Consider the following 20,611-nt stretch of genomic DNA (forward strand, 5'->3'; position numbering starts at 1 on the left):
CCCCCCATTCCAAAGGCATACGGGTTAGGGTTAGTAAGATGTGGCCATGCTACGTTGGTGCCAAAAGCATAGCAACAATTGCAGGCTGTCCCATTACATCTTCGGAATGTGTTGGCCATCGACACAAACAATGCATTTCACTGTATGTTCAATGTACCTGTGACAAATAAAGCTAATCTTTACCCGTATCTCACTCCAGACCACCTGTAATAGTCTTTTTTCCTCTTTAAACCCTCTGTGAATGACAAAGGTTGCCACATTAAAAATGTTCTCCCCCTCTGTACTACTTCGGTAAATTTTGTACATCTGCCAATGGTTTTCTAAGATTACTGTGGTTAACTAGTCTGTAATTGTATGTTCCCACAGCAAACTGGTTTTGGTTTGGTATTGTATAGCTTTAATATTGTCACGTGTACCAAGATACAGTGAAAATCCTATCTTGTTCACTGTTCATACAGGTCAGGTCATTACACAGTGCATTGAATGCAGAATAAAGTGCAAGAACTACCAAAATGGTGCAGAGCAGGTAAACGATTAAATGCAAGATTATAACGATGTAGATTGAGAGGACAAAAGTCCATCTTATCGTACAAGTGATCCTTTCAAGAGTTTGATAACAGTGGGATAGAAACTGTCCTTGGGCCTGGTGGTATGTGCTTTCAGGCTTTTGTATCTTCTACATGATAGGATGGGGGAGAAGAGAGAATGTCCGGGGTGGGTGGGGTCTTCGTGCTGGCTACTTTACTGAGCAGTGAGAAGTACAAACGGAGCCTGTAGAGGGAAGGTTGATTTCAGTGCTGTGTTGAGCTGTGTCCACGTCTCTGCAGTTTCTTGTGGTCTCGGGCAGAGCAGTTGCCGTACAAAGCCGTGAGGAATCCAGACAGAATACTTCCCACGGTCATATCTCAGTCAATCTCTGCCTTAACAAAAAAGACAAGTCCAAGAATTTTCGGTTAACACTATACCTTGAGGAAGAAAGTTTCAAAGACCCATGAATCGAAGGGGGAAAACAACTCACCTCACCTGTCTTCAAAATGCCACCTCCTGCCTGGCTTATTTTGCCGATAGTGACTCCCGATTTTAGATTGCCTCACAAGAGAAAGTGTCCTCTCCACAGCATCCTGTCAAGACACCCCTTGCATGTTTGCTTGGTTATCAACCTGTTCATATGAAGTTCGAAGGAACAAAATATGTGATGATTTCCTTAGAACAATGGTTCCTCTGCACAGAACGTTCCCCTAATGAGCATTTGGCCATCAGTGCTTTGCTAACTTTCAGGAGTGATCTGATTATTTCAGGACTTTTCCAGACTAATTTTGCACCTTTCACTCATTACTGTTTAAAAAGTTATGGATGGTTCTTTCAAAATTCTTGTAGTTCTATTTTGAAAGAACATTCAACGTAGATAATCGAAACAAGTCCCTGGCCAGATGGCTTTCCCTTCCATTTAAGAACCCCCCCCCCCCCACTTCCCCACCAATACTAATTTGCTGAATTGAAAGGGGTGCTAGCATTGGGTATCTATCTGAACCCAAAACTAGATTCAGAAACTTACACAAAATTCTGGGGTGACTCAGCAAAGACTTTCTGTCCCTTTCATTTCCTTGTAGCTGTGCACCCATTTTGCTCAGATTCATTTTAAAAACAAAGTTGCAGGTGGAAAAATAGTGAATATCGTTGGGACAGACGGAATGGTCAAAACCTATTTTTTTATCGATTCAGTAAAACAGCACAATGCAAGACAGAGGTGAGGGGCTATGTATATCCCACATGCACTGATTTGTAAATTCCCTTAGCGAGTGAAGTAATCAAACTTTAAGGCTTTCTGGACATCCATACTATGTATGAACAGGGGGCCCCCAGCTCTGTTCTGCTCGTTGGAAGCAGCAGAGACCCAGGATATCCAAAATTCACTTGTGATGTTTTTTTATTATTAACAGCAGCTGGATTTTACAGTGTTCTGGCATCATAATCACGAGACTGAAAAGATTATTAAAACGAGGTGTGTCAGTGGACAGAGAAAGTAGTTTTGGTGCACTCTGAGATTGTTTACTTTTCAACAACATCTGTGGATTGTTAAAGGCTGAATAAATGTTTCTTAAAGGTCCAGCCTGCATCTCTCACAATTCATATGACAATTCTTTCATCTGGGGTGGGGTTCCTGCAATTTATGTGGTAATACGTGCAAGGTTGGAGAACAGGTTTACATTCTCCTCGTTGTTAGCAGTTGGTGGGTGACGTGGAACTGGAAGCTAAGCTATTCCTGAGTGATTTCATAAGTTCAACCATTGTCATTTATGTATGACTCGTGGAAGCTATCGGCAAAGATCCACAGCTGCTTCAGAGAGTTGTAGGTATTGAAATAAAGATGTCAATTTTCAGCGTGTTAGGCAGCATTAGTGAGGAGAGAAGTTGTATCATTCTCAATTACAAGCCACGGAACAAGAGCGGGGGCTTTTAATTGCACTGTGAACTCAGGGCAGGAAAAGCCCCTGGTGTATTCGAGGTGAACTATTGACAGCGATTCTGGAATGGTGCCCAGAACTGAGATTCGGTGAGGGAATGGAGAGTTCAGGGCACAAGCAAGGGAGTGAGAGTAGAGCTGCCGGTGTGGTCGTTGATGGGGAGAATGGAAGATGAAATCTTCTCGTGTTGTATTTCTGTAGTGCCAGATATGTAGTGGAAGGAGGAGGTTGGAAGTGGGGTGAAGGGAACAGTAATGGAGGAATTTGCATGAGGAGCCAGTATATTAGACTTAACATGGATGTAGAGGCAAGTCTCCACATGCAGACATTCCCTTGCCCACCACCATCACCACAGCCCTTCTCACCCAAGACCCCAGTCCTAATCTCTGTCAACATTCAATAATTATACAGAATAAATAATTATATAAAGTTAAAGTTAGAAGGACAGATATGGAACAGAATGTGCATAAATACAACCTAGCATATAATTATAATGTAAACCACGTTATAAAAAGTGGTTTAAAGTCTTTACAGTGCTGTGACTGAGACAATAGATAGAGGGGGTGGGAAGGGATTATCTAGAATGGTTGATCAGATGCATTGCCTGGAGTCATTTTAAGATGTCATGAAGTTTTTGTTTTAATAGCCTGATAGTGCTTTCCAGAAAAGGCAGTTTGCTCGGTGGATAATGTCCACAATGATCTTTCCTGTCTTCTTTGTCCTGGACACGTACACGGCCCTTTTTATAAACCAGTAACCTGAAAAGATTTGCCTGCATTGTCTATAGGTCACTATCACCCATTGTTTTAGCTCCATCAGAGAGACGTTATTGCACTGATTTTGAAGATCTGGAAGGATTCTGCATTTTCCTCGCTCTGAAATCTGACACCAACAAATAGTTTGATTTAAAGGAACCTGTTGTGTTTTGATTGGCTCCAGTGTAAAATCTTAAACAAGGAAATGGCATCCTTGAAATCAACTTCTGATTTTTATCTATATTTTTGAACTGTTTTCAATAACAACAAGGATCCAGCCAGCCCAACATTGGTTGTACAAATCACTGGCTAGATACTATTTCACATTAAAGCTATTCTGTTGTTCAGCACGAGCAGACTTGTCTACTAGTCTCTGCAAGCTACAAATTGCAGGTCAGGTTCCACCATGCAGTGTAGGTGCAGAATACTGAGTGAGCGTTTAGCAGCACTCTGGCATAAATGGTGGTTAATATCAGCAGGCACTCAAGTTGAACCAGGCTATGATAGTTGGCATCACAGCCAGAAGAAATGGTTCTGAGGCTGAAACTAAATAACATTGCTAGCTAAGACTTCCAAAGTGGCCCCACTTGATACCTGTCCAATTCTTTCTTTGATAGTTTCTTAAATATCTGGATTTAAGTTATCCAGATACCATTTCTAGATTTGACAGGCTTGCAATCCTGTTGTTTTAAACCATCAATATTTTGTGCTCTACAGAAAAGGAAAAATTTACATATTGTGCAGTTCTTTTAAAATATATGACAGCCCTTTGTAAAATTCTTCAGAATGAAGAATTCATAGTTTCCTGAAAGTGGAGTCTCATGTAGATAGGGTGGTGAAGAGGGCTTTTGGAACGCTGGCCTTTATAAATCAAAGCATTGAGTACAGAACTTGGGATGTAATGCTAAAGTTGTACAAGGCATTGGTAAGGCCAAATTTGGAATATTGTGTGCAGTTCTGGTCACCGAATTATAGGAAAGATATCAATAAATTAGAGAGAGTGCAGAGACGATTTACTAGGAAGTTACCTGGGTTTCAGCAATTAAGTTACAGAGAAAGGTTGAACAAGTTAGGTCTCTATTCATTGGAGCGTAGAAGGTTGAGGGGGGATTTGATCGAGGTATTTAAAATTTTGAGAGGGATAGATAGAGCTGACGTGAACAGGCTGTTTCCATTGAGAGTAGGGGAGATTCAAACTAGAGGACATGATTTGAGAGTTAGGGGGCAGAAGTTTAAGGGAAACACGAGGGGGTATTTCTTTACTCAAAGAGTGATAGCTGTGTGGAATGAGCTTCCTGTAGAAGTAGTAGAGGCCAGTTCAGTTGTGTCATTTAAGGTAAAATTGGATAGGTATATGGACAGGAAAGGAGTGGAGGGTTATGGGCTGAGTGCGGGTAGGTGGGACTAGGTGAGATTAAGGGTTCGGCACGGACTAGGAGGGCCAAGATGGCCTGTTTCCGTGCTGTGATTGTTATATGGTTATATGTTATATGAATGAAGCACCACTATATTGAAACAGTGACCTTCACAATAAATGTTTCGACGTAGACAAAAATAGCCTGGTTATGACCAGCTAACTGCTGACCAGATTTTCAAGTGTATAACTGCTATCATGTATGTTTCTTAATGACTAGGGGCAGATATTTAGCCAGGAACATCTTTCCAGTCCAGTGATCTCTTAGTGCATTGAGTTAACTTTCAATTCTAGCTTTGATGAGAAAAGGAGCCAAGGCTGATCCAATTATTGGCGTGTACTAGTTATAATTTAAATGATCCTCTGTTTTCCATGATATTAGTTATGTGTCTCTGCTGGACGGATGAACTGCTGGTTCTGATGTCCAACTTCAGATTTATGTTGGATGTGCTGAACAGTATCATCAAGGTGGGTTCTTGATCCTGAAGGATTCTTAAGATAGTTACTCTGAATTGCTTTTTTGCTCTTAAGGTTCTAGATCCTGAATACTGACCGCCTTGATATATTCAGGTGCATTTGAGGTGTTCAGTTAATGGTTCAGTCTCATAGTTTCCCATAAGCTTTAGTAAAGACTGGCTTTGTTGGACACTGAAAACACAAGTGTAGTGAATCCATCACCCAAACCATTCTCAGGTCAAAGTATGTAAGGTCCCTTTAATAGAACTCAAGAGATTCACAGTCTTGTGCAAAAGTCTTAGACATGCATATAGAACAGTACAAAATTCTTGGGCACATATACAGAACTGTGCAAAAGTCTTAGGCACATAAATGAAACGGTGCAAAGATCTTAGGCACGTACACTGAACTTTGCAAAAGTTTTAGGCACGTATTACGGTACTATGAAAAAATCTTAGGCACATTTATATAGCTGGTGTGCCCAAGACTTTTGCACTGTACTGTAGTAATTTTATGTATTGCACTGTACTGCTGTCACAAAAACAATCGTGTGTATGTGAGTGATAATAAACCTGATTTTGATGTGGGTCTGTATTGCGGACTGAGAGTGGGAAGAGGGCAGGGAGAGGGGAATCATGGTTGGGAAAAGGGGAAGGGAGAGGGGAGGGAGTGCAAAGCACCAGAGAGACCAACTGTAATGATCAGTAAACCAATTGTTTGGAATCAAATGACCTTGCCTGGTGTCTCAAGGCTGGGCGTTCCACCCCCACCCCTGGCGCTCCTTCTCTGCCACTTGTCCTACACACCTCCCACAGCCCTCCACACTCCTAACGTACTTTGCTCCTGCCAGATTTACTACCTTGCTCTCCACTCCACATCGACAAATACAGTACTGTCTTAGGCATCCTAGCTATACAGTGTGTATAAAAAGTATTCAACCCACCCCCCGGAAGGTTTCATGTTTTATTATTCTACAACATTGAATCACAGTGGATTTGACATTTTTGACACAGATCAACAGAAAAAGATTCTTTCATGTCAAAGTGAAAACAGATATCTATAAAGTGATCTAAATTAATTACAAATATAAAACACAGCATAACTGATTGCAGAAGTATTCACCCCCCCCTTTAATATGACACACCCACATCATCACTGGTGCAGCTAACTGGCTTTAGAAGTCACGTAATTATTTAAATAGAGATCACCATGTGCAGTCAAGGTGTTTCAATTGATTGTAGTAAGAATACACCTGTATCTGGAAGGTCCAACTGCTGGGGAGTCAGTACCCTGGCAAAAACTACACTACGAAGACAAAAGAACACTCCAAGCAACTCCACAAAAAGGTTATTGAAAAGCACAAGTCAGGAGATGGATACAAGCACATTTCCAAGTCACTGAATATCCCTCGGAGTACAGTTAAACCAATAATCAAGAAATGGCAAGAATATGGCACAGCTGTAAATCTGGCTAGAGCAGGCCGTCCTCAAACACTGAGTGACCGTGCAGATAGGGGACTAGTGAGGGACACCACCAAGAGACCCATGACAACACTGGTGGAGTTACAAGTTTCAGTGGCTGAGATGGGAGAGACCGCGCATATAACTGTTGTTTACCAGTTGCAGCTTTATGGGAGAGTGACACTGTTGAAAAAATCCACTTGAAATCTTGGCTGGAGATGGCCAAGAAGCAGGTGGGAGACTCTGAAATCAGTTAAAAGAAGGCTCTCTGGTCTGACGAAACCAAAATTGAGCTTTTTGGCCATCAGACTAAACACTGTTTTTTGGCATAAGCCAAACACCGCACTTCATCAGAACACACCATCCCTACATGAAGCATGGTGGTGTCTGCATCGTGCTGTGGGGACGCTTCACTGCAGCAGGCCCTGGAAGGCTTGTGAAGGTGGAGGGAAAAATGAATGCAGCGAAATACAGGGAAATCCTGGAGGAAAACCAGATGCAGTCTGCAGGAGAACTATGACTTGAGAGGAGATTTGTTTTCCAGCAGACAATGAATTCAAGCATCAAGCCAGAACTCTAAAGGAATAGCTTAAAAACAACAAACTCCATGTCCTGGAGTGGCCAAGTCAGAGTCCAGACCTCAGTCCAATTGAGAATTTGTGGCTGGACTTGGAACAGTCTGTTCACTCACAATCACCATGTACTCCGACAGAGCTTGAGCAATTTTGTAAAGAATGGGAAAAAAATTGCATTTTATATATACAAAGCTGATAGAGACCTATTCACATAGACCCAAGGCTGTAACTGCTGCCAAAGATACATCTACTAAATACTGACTTGAATGGGGTGAATACTTATGCAATCCATTATTGTGTTTATATTAATATTGTAATTATTGTGTTTACATTAATATTGTATTTATAGTCATTAATTTGGATCACTTTGAAGAGATCTGTTTTCACATTGACAAAAAGGGTCTTTTTCTGTTGATCAGTGTCAAAAAAGTGAAATTAAATCCACTATTATTCAATGTTGTAAATCAAAAGAACCTGAAAACTTCCCAGGGGTAGGGGGGGGCATCCTTTTTATAGGCACTGTATATGTGCTTAGGACTTTTGCACAGTTCTGTATATAGGGGAAAAAAGGAATGTGTGCAAAACAGTATGAAATTAATGAAAGATTCAGGGAATTAAAAATGGAAGTCATGTTGCATTTGGTTGTTAAAATTTGGGTGACTGGACACGCGACCATTACACTATTAATGAGTATGGTCATCTGATGAGGAATTGGTTCGTGGGTGCGACCCTTCTATCAGAGAGCTTCTATTTCACCTTCTCTCTTGCTCCACTAGCTCTGTCCTTCGTCCACTGGTGGATTAGTGGTGCAGCGTTGGCTATCATTTAGTAAATCTCTACCTGTAGTCATTGCATCCCATGAGATGCAAAGATGGTTGGACAACCAAGTTTCAATCTCAGCAAGTCGTACTTTTTTTTCTTATTGGAAGGGTGGACAAGAGGCGAGTAATAGCTTTGAATCAGGTCTGTGAAGATCTGTTTTTTGCTTGTTTTGAATGAGTTCCACACTTGCGCTCCCTCGATCTCAGGACTTTCTCTGACCCTGCCAATCAGCCAGGAATGTTAAAATCTCTTCCTCTTACGCTTCTTACGGAACTTTGTACTTGAGCTGGAAGGAATCATGTCTGTATGTTTGACAATTCAGGGTTTTGTAAAATCAGTTAGACCTCCTAGTGCTAAAATACACAAATCTATGATTATAGTTCTATCTATAAGCTACACCTTGATCCCTTTCCATCTGTGACTGTGATCTGTCACCAGAAAAATACTGAAGCTGGTGATAGAAAGATCTTTAATTATTGAAAAGAGCAAGCCGGCATTCTGATGGTAGAGTCTCTCAAACTCAAAAGTATATTACATTTTTTCTACCCTTAAGATGAAAGGTAGCAGTAGGTGATTCAATACAATGTCAATAGTTACAATGACATCATTTACTTCAATATTTATTTGAACTGAATATCCATAGTAGCAGACAAATCCAGGAGTCCAAACACCTTTGCTGGGACAAAGTAATTTACACAATTATGCCAGACTCTGCTTTTCGTAGGTAGTCCTCTGCACTGAGTGATCAGTGAATGTAAAAAGTTGCTTGTCAAATAACAAGACCATTACCACCTTATCAGATAGTACCGTAACTTAGGAATAGAGGGTGCTTGATAACCCTCCCCTTAAAAATTCCTTAGCAGACTGGAAATCTTGATACTACCCCCGATCCACCGCGGAACGCAGGATCGGGTTAAAGATTTTCGGTCCGTGTAGCAATTTACGTTAAGAAATGAAGACTGGTTTTTGTTTGAAGTGATATCTGCTATATTTGCATAACTTTAGAATATTCCTCAATGTATCCAGCATCTTTACTGAATAGTTGACTTCTGTGGTGTGAGGAAGAGGCAGTCAGGAGCAGTAAAACTTTGTCCTGCACTTTTCAGAGATGCGTACGTCTCTGCACATGCTCGTACTGTTGTATTGAAGTCAAGCAGGTAAGGCTCTGATGCCCTCAGTGAAATTTCCTGTCTCTTTCAGCTGAATCCTTCAAGGAGTTTGCAGGGCTGCTGCAAGAGGTCGAAGAGGAAAGAGTAATGATGGTAAGTTATTCAGTTTATATGCTATAAGAGGAATGCAATGTGTCTATTTCCATTTGGACGCTATTGCTTCCTGTATCAACGTCAGTATCATCAACCATAACGTAATTCGTGCACATATAAAATGCGGAGTCAGAAATAACATACGGAGAACTGTTAATGTAGTTGGCCGTGATATGAGCTTAATTACACTATACTTGTCCATGGAGGAACTTTCTTTTGTAGACCTTGTAGTACTTGTAATTTTTAGATTTGCCCTCAGGAAATTATTTTTTAATTTGTTTGTACATCACAGAAAAGTGATGGGCCAGGTTTTACTGCAAAATTGCATTTGTTAGTTTCTGGCACGTTGGCTTTCATAAACACGAATGTTGAGGCTGTAGGCACAGTATTAGGCCATTCGGCCTATGAGTCTGCTTCACCATTTCATCATGGCCATCCATTTCCCTCTTAACCCCATTCTCCTGCCTTCTCCCTGTAGCCTTTCATGCCCTGACTAATCAAAACCCTGTCAGCATTCGTTTTAAAACCACTCAGTATCCTGGCCTCCACAGCCACTTGTGGCAATGAATTCCACAGACTCAATACCCTCTGGATAAATAATTTCCTCCTCATCTCTATTCTAAATGGACCACGAAACACAGGAGCAGAGCTAGCCCATTCACCCATCAAATCTGCTCTGCTATTCCATCACGTCTGATCCTGGATCCTGCTCAACCCCATACACCTGCCTTCTCGTGTGTGGCACCGTATCAAATACCTTTTGAAAATCAAAGTAAGTGACATCCACTGCCTCTCATTTGTCCACCCTGCTTATCACTTCCTCGAAGAACACTAACAGATTGGTCAGGCAAGATTTTCCTTTGCAGAAACTTTGTCTACTTTGACTTATTTTGGACATCTTTCTATTTTGAGGCTGCGCTCTCTGGTCCTAGACTCCTCCAGTAAAGGAAACACCAACTCTTACAGCATTCAGTAAGTTTCAATAAGGTCCGCCTCCTCGTTCTTCTAAATTCCGGCAAGTACTGGCTCAGAGCCTTCAATCATTGCTTACCTATTCACTCCCAGAATCATTCTTGTGAACCTCTTCAGATCCCTCCCCGATGTCAGCACATCCTTTCTTAAATAGGGGTCCCAAACCTGCTCACAACATTCCTAGTATCGCTGCTCAGCAGTGTCCTAGGTAGCCTCGCTATTACATCCTTGCTTTTATATTCTAGTCCTCTTGAAATGAATGCTAACATTATGTTTGCTTTCCTCAGCACTGATTCAACCTGCAAATGAACCTTTAGGGAATCCTGCAAGAGGACTTCCAAATCTCTTTGCACCCTGGACTTCTGAATTTTCTCCCCATTTAGAAAATAGTCTGTGTTTTTATTCCTTCTACCAAAGTGCTTGACTACGCACTTACTGGCACCGCGTTCCATCTGCCACCTCTTTGCCCATTCTCCTAATCTGTCTGAGTCCTTCTGCAGGCTTCCAGCTTCCTCAACACTACTTGTCCCTCCACTTATCTTGATATCGTCTGCAAACTTGGTCACAAAGCCATCAATTTCACCATCCAAGTCATTGACATATAACATAAGAAGATGCAGTCCCAACCTGAGGAACACTACTAGTCACCAGCAGCCAGTTACTGTACCTCTTGCCATTCAGCCAATGCTTTATCCATGTTAGAATCTGTCCTGTCATACCATGGACTCATTGCTTGTTTAACAGTCTCATGTGCTGCACCTTGTCAAAGGCCTTCTGATAATCCAAGAGCAACACCCACCAATTCTCATTTGTCTATCCTGCTTGTTATGTCTTCAACGAATTCCAACAGATTTGTCAGGCAAGATTTTCCCTTAAGGAAACCGTGCTGACTTTGGGCTATTTTGTCATGTGCTGCCAAGTACCCTGAAACCACATTCTTAACAATTAACTCCAACATCTTCCAAACCACTGAGGTCAGGCTAACAGGCCTATAATTTCCTTTCTTCTGCCTGTCTCCCTTCTTGAAAAGTGGAGTGATGTTTGCAATTACTAATGCTTTCAAATCTCTTTTAGACCCCTGGGGTGTGACTATCTGATCCAGCTGACTTGTCTACTTTCAGTTTCACAAGCACCATCTTCCTAGTAATAGCTACCGCATTCACTTCTGCCCCTTGGCCCTCTCAAACTTCCGTCATGCTACTAGTGTCTTCCACAGTGAAGACTGATGCAAGAGACTTATTCAGTTCATCCGCGATTTCCTTGTCCCCGATTACTAGCTCTCCAGCATTATTTTTCAGCAATCCAATATCTACTCTCACCTTTGTTTTACAGTTCATTTATCTGAAAAAAACTTTTAAGTTCTGAGTAAAATCAGAGTATTGAGTACAGGAGCTGGAATGTTATGTTCAAGTTGTCTTAAGTCTTTGGTGAGGCCAAAAATGGTGTATGGTATGAAGTTTTGGTCAGTTACCTACAGGAAAGATATGAATAAGATTAAAAGAGTGCAGAGATCATTTACGATGATATGTAAGGATATAAATTACAGGGAAAGGTTGAATTGGTTTGGATTGCATTCCCTGGAGCAAGGAAGAATGAGGGGAGGTTTGACAGAGGCGTACACAGTTATGAGGGGTATAGATAGGGTAAATAGAAGCAGGCTTTTTCCACTGAGGTTGGGTGGGTCTGGAGGCTGTGGGTTAAGGGTGAAAGGTGAAAAGTTTAAGGGGAACTATGAGGGGGGACTCCTTCATTTAGAGTGAGAGTGTGGACTGAGCTGCCAGTGGAAGTGGTGGATACAACTCTACGCTTAAGAGGAGTTTGAGTAAGAATGTGGATGGGAGGAATATGGAGGGCTGTGGTGTGAGTGCAGGTCGATGGGACTGGGCAGATTTACAGTTCAGCACAGACTAGATGGGCTGAAGGGCCTGTTTCTGTCCTGCCTTGTTCTGTGACTCTTAAGTGTATGGCTTTAGCAAGACCCACACCTATGCCTCTTCTCCACCCCCACAGGTTTTGTCCACGTAGTGTTGAAAGTAGCATAGTGAGAGAATTGTGGAAAAAATTAATTGTTGAATGCATCCATTCATTACCCTAAGTGTCACAGTAGCTGGACAATGGGCTTCCATTCTGAATTCTGCAATGGAGCACAGTCTGAGTGTGATTTTATACTTATAGCGCGTGTAACAGAGGTTGATATCTGGTGTCTCGAGTTAACAGAGATCCATCAGGGTACGTTAATCAGTTTAGATAGTTATAAGCAGAGAGAAGCCCACAGTAGTTGAACTGATTGTTAAATCCTAATCAGAGAGAATTGAACAGAGATGTGCAGAGGATGTTTCCTGTAGTGGGGGAGTCTGGGACCAGAAGGAGCAGCTTCTGAAACCTTGTGCGCCATCTGTCAGTCTTGGTTGAGGTGAGGCTGCTGCCTCTTTTATACGTTCGGGTTCCAGTTGCATCATTTCAATTGTTCTGGCAATAAATATTGAAACGGCAAGATAGAGAGGATGTGATGAAGATATTTTCAATATTGAGAGGGTCTAGGACCACAGAGCACAGCTTCAGAGTGGAAGGACGTCCCTTTAGAACAGAGATGAAGAGGAACTCTTTTAGCCAGAGGGTGGTGAATTCTTTGCCATAGGTGGCTGTGGAGGCCAAGTCAATGGGCATATTTAAGGCAGAGGTGGATAGGTTCTTGAATAGCCAGGGTGTCAAAGGTTGATGGGGAGAAGGCAGAAGAATGAGGTTGAGAGGATTGTAAATCAGCCATGGTGGAATGATGGAGCAGACTGAGTGGGCCTAATTCTGCTCCTTTGGCTTATGGAAGGTGTAAGGGGATTGAGAGAGTCCTGAAATTAGATTTTTTTTGATATGTCTGGGATGGGGGTTGATAAAAGGTGAAAGCTCCAAAGGACTGAGCAGCCTCACATGTAACAGTTAATATCCAGAGGGGGAATGATTAAGTTGCAGTGACCACGCATTACATTGTTTAAGGATTGTACTTGAACTGGAACGACCTTGTTCTCTGCAGTGATCAGCTCAGGTATAAAATTCAAACCCATTCTAAAGTTTGTTTTAACACTCAGGTCAATTATTGCCTTAAGTGCCCCATTTATCATAAATAACAACTGCATGCTGGTTGTATTATTGAGACAGAAAGGTCTACCAATGTTTGACGTGTAGCTGCAGTCATTCAGGGAGGAAACCTATCATTGATGCAATTGATCTCAGTGACAAGTTGTATATGAAGAAATGGAAGGCTATGTGGGAGAAAAGGCTTAGATTGATTTCAGAGCAGGTCAAGTGGTCAGCATAACATTGTGGGCTGAAGGGCCTGTACGGGGCTGTTCTTTGTTCAGCACCGTATGATCTATGAGCAACTTGAGGGGTAATCTAAAAAAGCCCTGCTGCAACGCAGTAAACCAGGCAATCTAATTCTATTTTAAGTTCCTTTTCACTGATGAATAAAATTGCAACAATAAAATTGGTTCAAGTAATCTTCTCAGGTGCTGTTCTTTCAATTTCCTACATTACTTAAAGTAGAGCAGATGCACAGTTTTGAAATCCATGTCACGCACGTCTGCTCTTACCCCATCTTCCCGCCACCCTACCAGGGTTAGGGGTCCTCTTGTCCTCACCTACCAGCCCACTAGCCTCTGCGCCCAGCACATAATTCTCCAAAATGTCCGCCACCTCCAACGGGATCCCACCATCTTTCCTTGCCCCCCCCTCACTTTCTGCAGGGATCGCTCCCTACGTGACTCCCTTGTCCTCGCCCCTCCTTGCTAATCTCCCTCCTGACACTTACCGTGCAAGTGGAACACCTGCCCCTACACTTCCTCCCTCACACCCATTCAGGGCGCTAAACAGTCCTTCCAGGGGAGGTGGCACATCGCCTGTGAGTCTGTTGGGGTCATGTACTGTGTATATCAGTGAGACCCAACGTAGGTTGGGAGACAGCTTCACTGAGCACCTATGCTCTGTCCACTGGAAAAAGCGGAATCTCCCAGTGATCACCCACTTTAATTCAACTTCCCATTCCCATTCCGATATGTCCATCCATGGCCTCCTCAACCGTCGTGATGAGGTCACACTTAGGTTGGAGGAACAAAACCTCATATTCCGTCTGGGTAGCCTCCAACCTGTTGGCATGAACATTGATTTCTCAAACTTCTGGTAATGCCCCCCATTCCTCCCTTTCACCATTTCCCATCCCCCTTAACCTCTTTTACTTTATGTCCTTGCCCGCCCATCGCCTCTCTCTGGTGCTCCTCCCCACTTTTCTTTCTTCCATGGCCATCTGTCTCTTTCACCAATCAACTTCCCAGCTCTTTACTTCATCCCTCCCCCTCCAGGTTTCACCTGTCACCTGGTGGTTCTCTCTCCCCTCTCCCCAACTTTTAAATCTACTCCTCAGCTTTTTTCTCCAGTCCTGCCAAAGGGTTTCAGCCCAAAATAGATGCTGCCTGGCCTGCTGAGTTCCTCCAGCATTTTGTGTGTGTTACTCAGATTTCCAGCATCTGCAGATTTCTCTTGGTTTTAAATGTTTCAACTTTTTTACACTTGACCATTAAGGAGAATTTCTGGGTTTGTTGCTTTATGATTGTTCTGTCACTCAGAGATCTATTGAAACTACACTTGGGAAGACAATTGCTGTCACAACCAGGCATGAGTCAAGTTTTTCCAGCAGTTCCTCTTTGGGGTAGGACAAAGAGGTTTAAGATTAATTCATGTTTTTCTCTCTTAAGCAGGTTTTGTCCAGAAATACACACAGGAGTAGCCCTTTAACCCCACTGGGCTGCCCCACCATTCAGAGAGATCATAGCAGATCTGACTGATACGTCAACGCCACATTCAAATTAACCAGAGTAATCTCTCACAAGAACCTGCCTTAAAAATATTAAAACACTCTGCTTCCACAGACCTTTTGAGGAAGAGTTTCGAAGACTTGCCCCATTCAGAAGATTTTTTTTTGTCTCAGCGTTTCAAATGAGTGGCTCTTTATTTTTTGAGCATCTCTTTCACGATGAGTGAAGAGTTTAGTCAGTGTCTCTAAGTACTCCATTTCAAATCTGGCAAGATGACAGATTTTAACTATACACTCAGCGGCCACTTTATTAGATACGTCCTGTACTTACTAAAGTGGGCACTGTTTCCAGTTTGTTGTCTTCTGCTGCTGCAACCCATCCACTTCAAAGTTCGATGTGTTATGTGTTCAGAGTTGCTCTTTTGTACACCACAGTTGTAACGCATGGTTATTGTCGCCCTCCTGTCAGCTTGAAGCAATCTGGCCATTCTCTTTTGATCTCTCTCATTAACAAGGTATTTTCACCTGCAGAACTGCTGTTCACTGAGTGTTTTTCATACTTTGTACAATTCTCTGTAAACTCCAGAGATAGTTGTGCATGAAAATCCCAGATCAGCAGTTTCTGTGATACTCAAACTATCCCGTCTGGCAACAACAGCCATTCCACAGTCAAAGACAATTAGATCTCATTTCTTCCTCATTCCGATGTTGGGTCTGAACAACAACTGAACCTCTGAGTTGCTGCCAATGATTGGCTGATTAGATATTTGCATTAATGAGAAGATGTACAAGTGCTACCTAATAAAGCGGCCACTGAGTGTATATGGCCACAACTTTCTCCCCAATAAAGCAGTAAGTAATTCTGTTCTATGAACAGATTCAATATCCAGTTTACTATTTTAGCTTTTAGAATGGAAATGTCAACTGCAGTCCTTTCATTCCACTGATAAATGATTTGAAATTTTAGCAAACATGAGACGGCAAGTTTCTGTATCTTAGCTTCTCAGACCATCCTTGTTTGCACTTGCACCATCCTGTCCTAGCCAGTATGTTTTCATAGACAATTTCCATGCTGCCTTTAAATTCTCCTTGTCTACTTTTGACACCTGCCTCCTTTTTCTTCATATCTTTGTCTCATCTGAGGAAACATCTTAACCACCAACGTTTTCGACAAACCCACTGACTCCCATAGCTACCTCAACTACACTTCCTCCCACTCTATAAGAATGCCATTCTGTTTTCAGTTCCTATGTCTCTACCACAACTGTTCTTGAGATGAGATACTTGACATTTAAGGAATAGCTTCTTCCACATTGCTATCAGATTTTTGAAAGGACAATGAAGCCATGCACACTACTTCACCATTTATCCACCTCGGTTTTACTGTCTCTTTGCACTATTTATTTAACTTAATTTAAATATATACTCACACACACACACACACACACACACACAAGACTGCATGTATAAATATATAAATATGTACATGCAGTATATATGTATTTCTTATTGTAATTTATATTCTATCATTTATTGCAATGCACTGCTTTCACAAAACAACATATTTCATTATATACTTTAAGCCAGTGATATTAAACCTGATTCTGATTCTAATTCAGGACATCCGAGATGTCCTCCTTTTTTTTGGAAAATGGGTTTTCTGCCTCGGTGTTATTGTTGGAACCCACATCTCCTCTATATCCCACACTTCTGATCTCCCCCCATTTTCCTATGCCCTCATCCTTAGGCAGAACAAGAATAGAGTTCCCCAGGTCATCAGCTGCCGTTTCACCGGCCTACTTTTCTGGCACATCATTCTTCACAGCTTCTGCCAGTTACAACGTGGTCCCATCAACTGCTGCATGTTCTCCTTCTTATACGTTTCTGCTTTCTGCAAAGATCACTCTGTCCATGACTCCCTGGCCTGCTTGGCCCCCAGTACTCATCTGTCTCCCTCCCCATAACCAGAGGAAATGTAGCAGGTGTCCTTACACCATCCCTCACTACCATCCAAGACTCAAAACAGGATGAGGCAGTCTTCCGCACGAGAATGTTCTGATCTTCTTTACTGTTTCTGGTGCTCCCACTGTGATCTCCTCTACATTGGAGAAAATGGGCTCCAATTAGACAACTGCTTTGTGGAGTATCTTCACTTCATCCGCCACACCTACTTGGAGCTTCCAGCTGCTAGTCATTTTAATTCCCCTCCCCATTCAGACGTCAACCTGTCTGCTTACAGCCTCCTCCATTACCAAGGTGAGGCGATCTGCAAACCAGTGGAGGAGCACCTCATATTCCTCCTAAATGGTCTTTAACCCAACGATATGAATATTGAATACTCCAAGTTTGGGTAACCTGCTTCCCCCCCCCTTCTTTTTTCTTCTCATCTGCCAAGTTCACCTTACACCCGCAGATCCCTGCTTCTTGCTGCCGCTCCACCCAGTCTGCCTGCCCATCACCAACATATTCCTCCTAGTGGTTTCCCTTTTTCTTCCTCCTCCTCCCTCCCCACTGCTGTAGCAGAGTCATAGCGTCATAGAAAACTACAGCACAGAAACAGGCCCTTTGGCCTATCTAGCCCATGCCAAACCATTTAAACTGCCTAATCCCTGACCTGCACCCAGACCATAGCCCTCCATACACCTACTATCCATGTACTTATCCAAAGTTCTCGTAAGCATTGAAATCAAAATCGTATCCACCGCATGCACTGGCATCTCGTCCCAGAGGTTTGTAATGTGGCAGAAATAATGGATAGAACCATTTTGCAAGGGGTAGGAAGGTGAAGCATTTGGTGCTTGTCAAGAATTTAACTGTGGAATATTTAAATCTCATTGCAATCCCTTGGCTGTTACTCCATATCTGAGTTTTTTTTTTGGTGTAACTTCCTGTTCAACCCTCCAAAAACTTTTAAGTTACTTAACAGTTTGGATGGATTGGTTTAATTAATCACTTTCAAAGCAGAGTTTGGATTGTGAAAGTAAATTAAATAAAATTTTCTTATCAAAGTCCATATATGATGACAACATATCATATATGAGGTCCATTTTCTTGTGGGCATACTCAACAAATCTATAGATTAGTAACTATCATAGACTCATTGAGCAGCCACCCAACTAGGCCATTCAACCAGAGTGCAGAAGACAACAAGCTCTGCAAATGCAAAAAGAAGATTCAGTAATATAAATATAAATGCAATAAATATCAAGAACATGAGAGTACATTGGTTGTGGGAACATTTCTGTGATGGGACGAGTGAAGTTATCCCTTTTCTTCAAGAGCCTGGATCCACCTCTCTCAAGTCATTTATCTCATTCATTGGGAGATCTGGGACTGAGACCTTTGCCTTCATTTACCACTTGGCTTTTGTTTGTAGATTCAGAATTCCAGCAACTTCCTAATTAAACCACTGGAGATCTTTAAAAGAGACCACATTGGAGTTGCAAAGGTAAGCTATTTCCCTATTAAAAGTGATGTTTGTTCAACCATGTACTTTGATTGTTTTCCTCACTCTCTCTGTTTTGCCTCAGTGTTTTGCTACGATGTATTCTGTTGCAGCTAGTACTGACATTGAATGTGTTGTCATCTTCTCTCTGCAGTCCCTCTTTGGGTAACAAACATTCAACCTAGGCAGAGCCATGCATATGAAGGATCTCCCATAACTCTTAGTAGATTCAAAGGAGAACCAGTCTTGGGAAAGGAATTCTGCATGCAAACAGTACTGTTCAAAAGTCTTAGGCATCCGAATATAGCCTGGGCACCTAAGACTTGGCACAGTACTGTATTTATCAGTGTGGAGCAGAGAACGAGTTTGTAAATCTGGCAAGGGATGTTTGGAGTAGCAAGAACGGAGTGCCGTGGGAGGGGTGTGGGACAGGTTGCAGAGAAGGAGTTCCAGGAGTAGGGGGTGGCACGGGTGCGGACACACCCAGCCCTGAGATACCAGGTAAGGTAATTTGATTCTAAGCAATTGGTTTACTGATCATTACAGAATATCTCCCTGGTGCTTCCCACTCCCTTCCCTCTCCCTTCTCCTTTTCCCAACTATAATTCCCTTCTTCCTGCCCCCTTCCCACTCTCAGTCCACAATAGGGACCCATATTAGAATCAAGTTTATCATTACTGACGTAAGTCATGATTTTTTTTTGTGGCAGCAGTTCTGTGCAATACATATAATTACTACAGTACTGTGCAAAAGGCTTAGCCACCCCAGCTATATACTGTATATGAAGAATTTTTCACAGTACTGTAAATCTTAAATCCACCTTGTAGCAGCGAGACACTATTGTCTCTTAAGAATGAAGGCTGCTAGTTTCACTGTGGGAGGCTGCTTAAAAGAGCTGCTTTGGATATTGACAAGCAATCACTTCTATTGATACTTACACATCAATACCCTATTAAATAATGCAGCATCCACTGATACTACAAGTCCGTTGAAGCCTGTTGTTGAGTTGGGGGCATCCCAATTCTGCACTGCTGTTACTAGTGATTATAATGCCATTAGCTTCAAGGTAATTATGGAAAAGGGTAGGCCTGGTCCTTGGGTTGAGATAATAGTTAATAGTTTGGCACAGACTAGATGGGCAAAAGGGCCCGTTTCTGTATTGTAGTGTTCTATGACTCTGGCTCTATAAGGCAATGGAAACTAATAAATAAATAGTCATGTTAATTCCCTCATCAAGATTCATTACAAAATAGTGGAAGTATTGTTACTGTATCTAGTGAGTTTATTTCTGACTTGGGGACAAAATTGATTTTTGTCTGTAAAGGCAGAACCTGTTTGTAACCCTGGGATGGCTTGTAGTAAGTATTTGGTGCATTGGATTTCTGACGTTACAGTCGCATCTATGCACCTGAAGTTCTGGGCAAGTGCATGGTTCTGTGCATTTGCTCAAACAAGGTCAAAACAGCCTCATTGGTGAAGTCAGCATGGTCAAAGAGCAGACAGTTACCCTGAAATGATGCTGTTTTGAATCCGATTCTGGAGGTTGAATGGGTTTGGCTGTTGTAGAGGTTTCTATCCTCTGTTGGTTTGTGTCAAGAGTTTAACCGTGGACATGTTGTGTCAATAATTTTGGACATTTGTTACCCTTTTGTCATTTGCCACCTTAATGATCCTATTATGTTCAATTAATGGAATCAAACCAGTTACCATGAGTGTTGGCTTTCTCCAAAGAAGGTTATTTTGCAATGTTGGACTAATTCCTGCAGATTCAGAGGGTGGATTGGGACCATTCCATGTCATTCCATGTTCTTTAGTCAGGCAAGATAACTTGTCCTTCATATGGGCAAAATGCCAGTTTGGCTATTTATTCAAGGGAAGTAGAATTAAGAGAGTATTAAGAGAGAATTAAATATCTCTCTTAATTCCATTTCTTGTATCTCCCCTGCCTTTCATATCCAAGTACATACCCAAAAGCCTTTTTAAACATTAAGATGTTAGCCTCTACCATCTCCTCTGGAAATTCATCCAGACACTCACCACCCCCTGTGCAGAAAAACTTACACTTCATATCTTTAAATTTCTCTCCTGTCACCTTAAACTGTGCCCTCTTGTGCTAAACTCTCCTGCCCTGAGATGCAGATTCTTATTTCTATCCTATATACTCCTCATAATTTTATGAAA

At 42.0% G+C, this 20,611-nt stretch overlaps 1 protein-coding gene across 1 annotated transcript in view; it reads left to right on the forward strand.

The window, feature by feature from the left end:
* Nucleotides 1-20,611, forward strand: part of ophn1 (oligophrenin 1) — a 231,309-nt gene that overhangs the window by 81,332 nt on the left and 129,366 nt on the right. The window contains exons 3-4 of the mRNA XM_059976800.1: nucleotides 9,148-9,209; nucleotides 18,362-18,433. Of these exons, the coding sequence (XP_059832783.1) occupies nucleotides 9,148-9,209; nucleotides 18,362-18,433 (134 nt within the window). The remainder of the gene's footprint in view (nucleotides 1-9,147; nucleotides 9,210-18,361; nucleotides 18,434-20,611) is intronic.

This window comes from Hypanus sabinus, chromosome 8 (assembly GCF_030144855.1).
Source record: "Hypanus sabinus isolate sHypSab1 chromosome 8, sHypSab1.hap1, whole genome shotgun sequence".
In the NCBI taxonomy this organism is placed as follows: domain Eukaryota; kingdom Metazoa; phylum Chordata; class Chondrichthyes; order Myliobatiformes; family Dasyatidae; genus Hypanus; species Hypanus sabinus.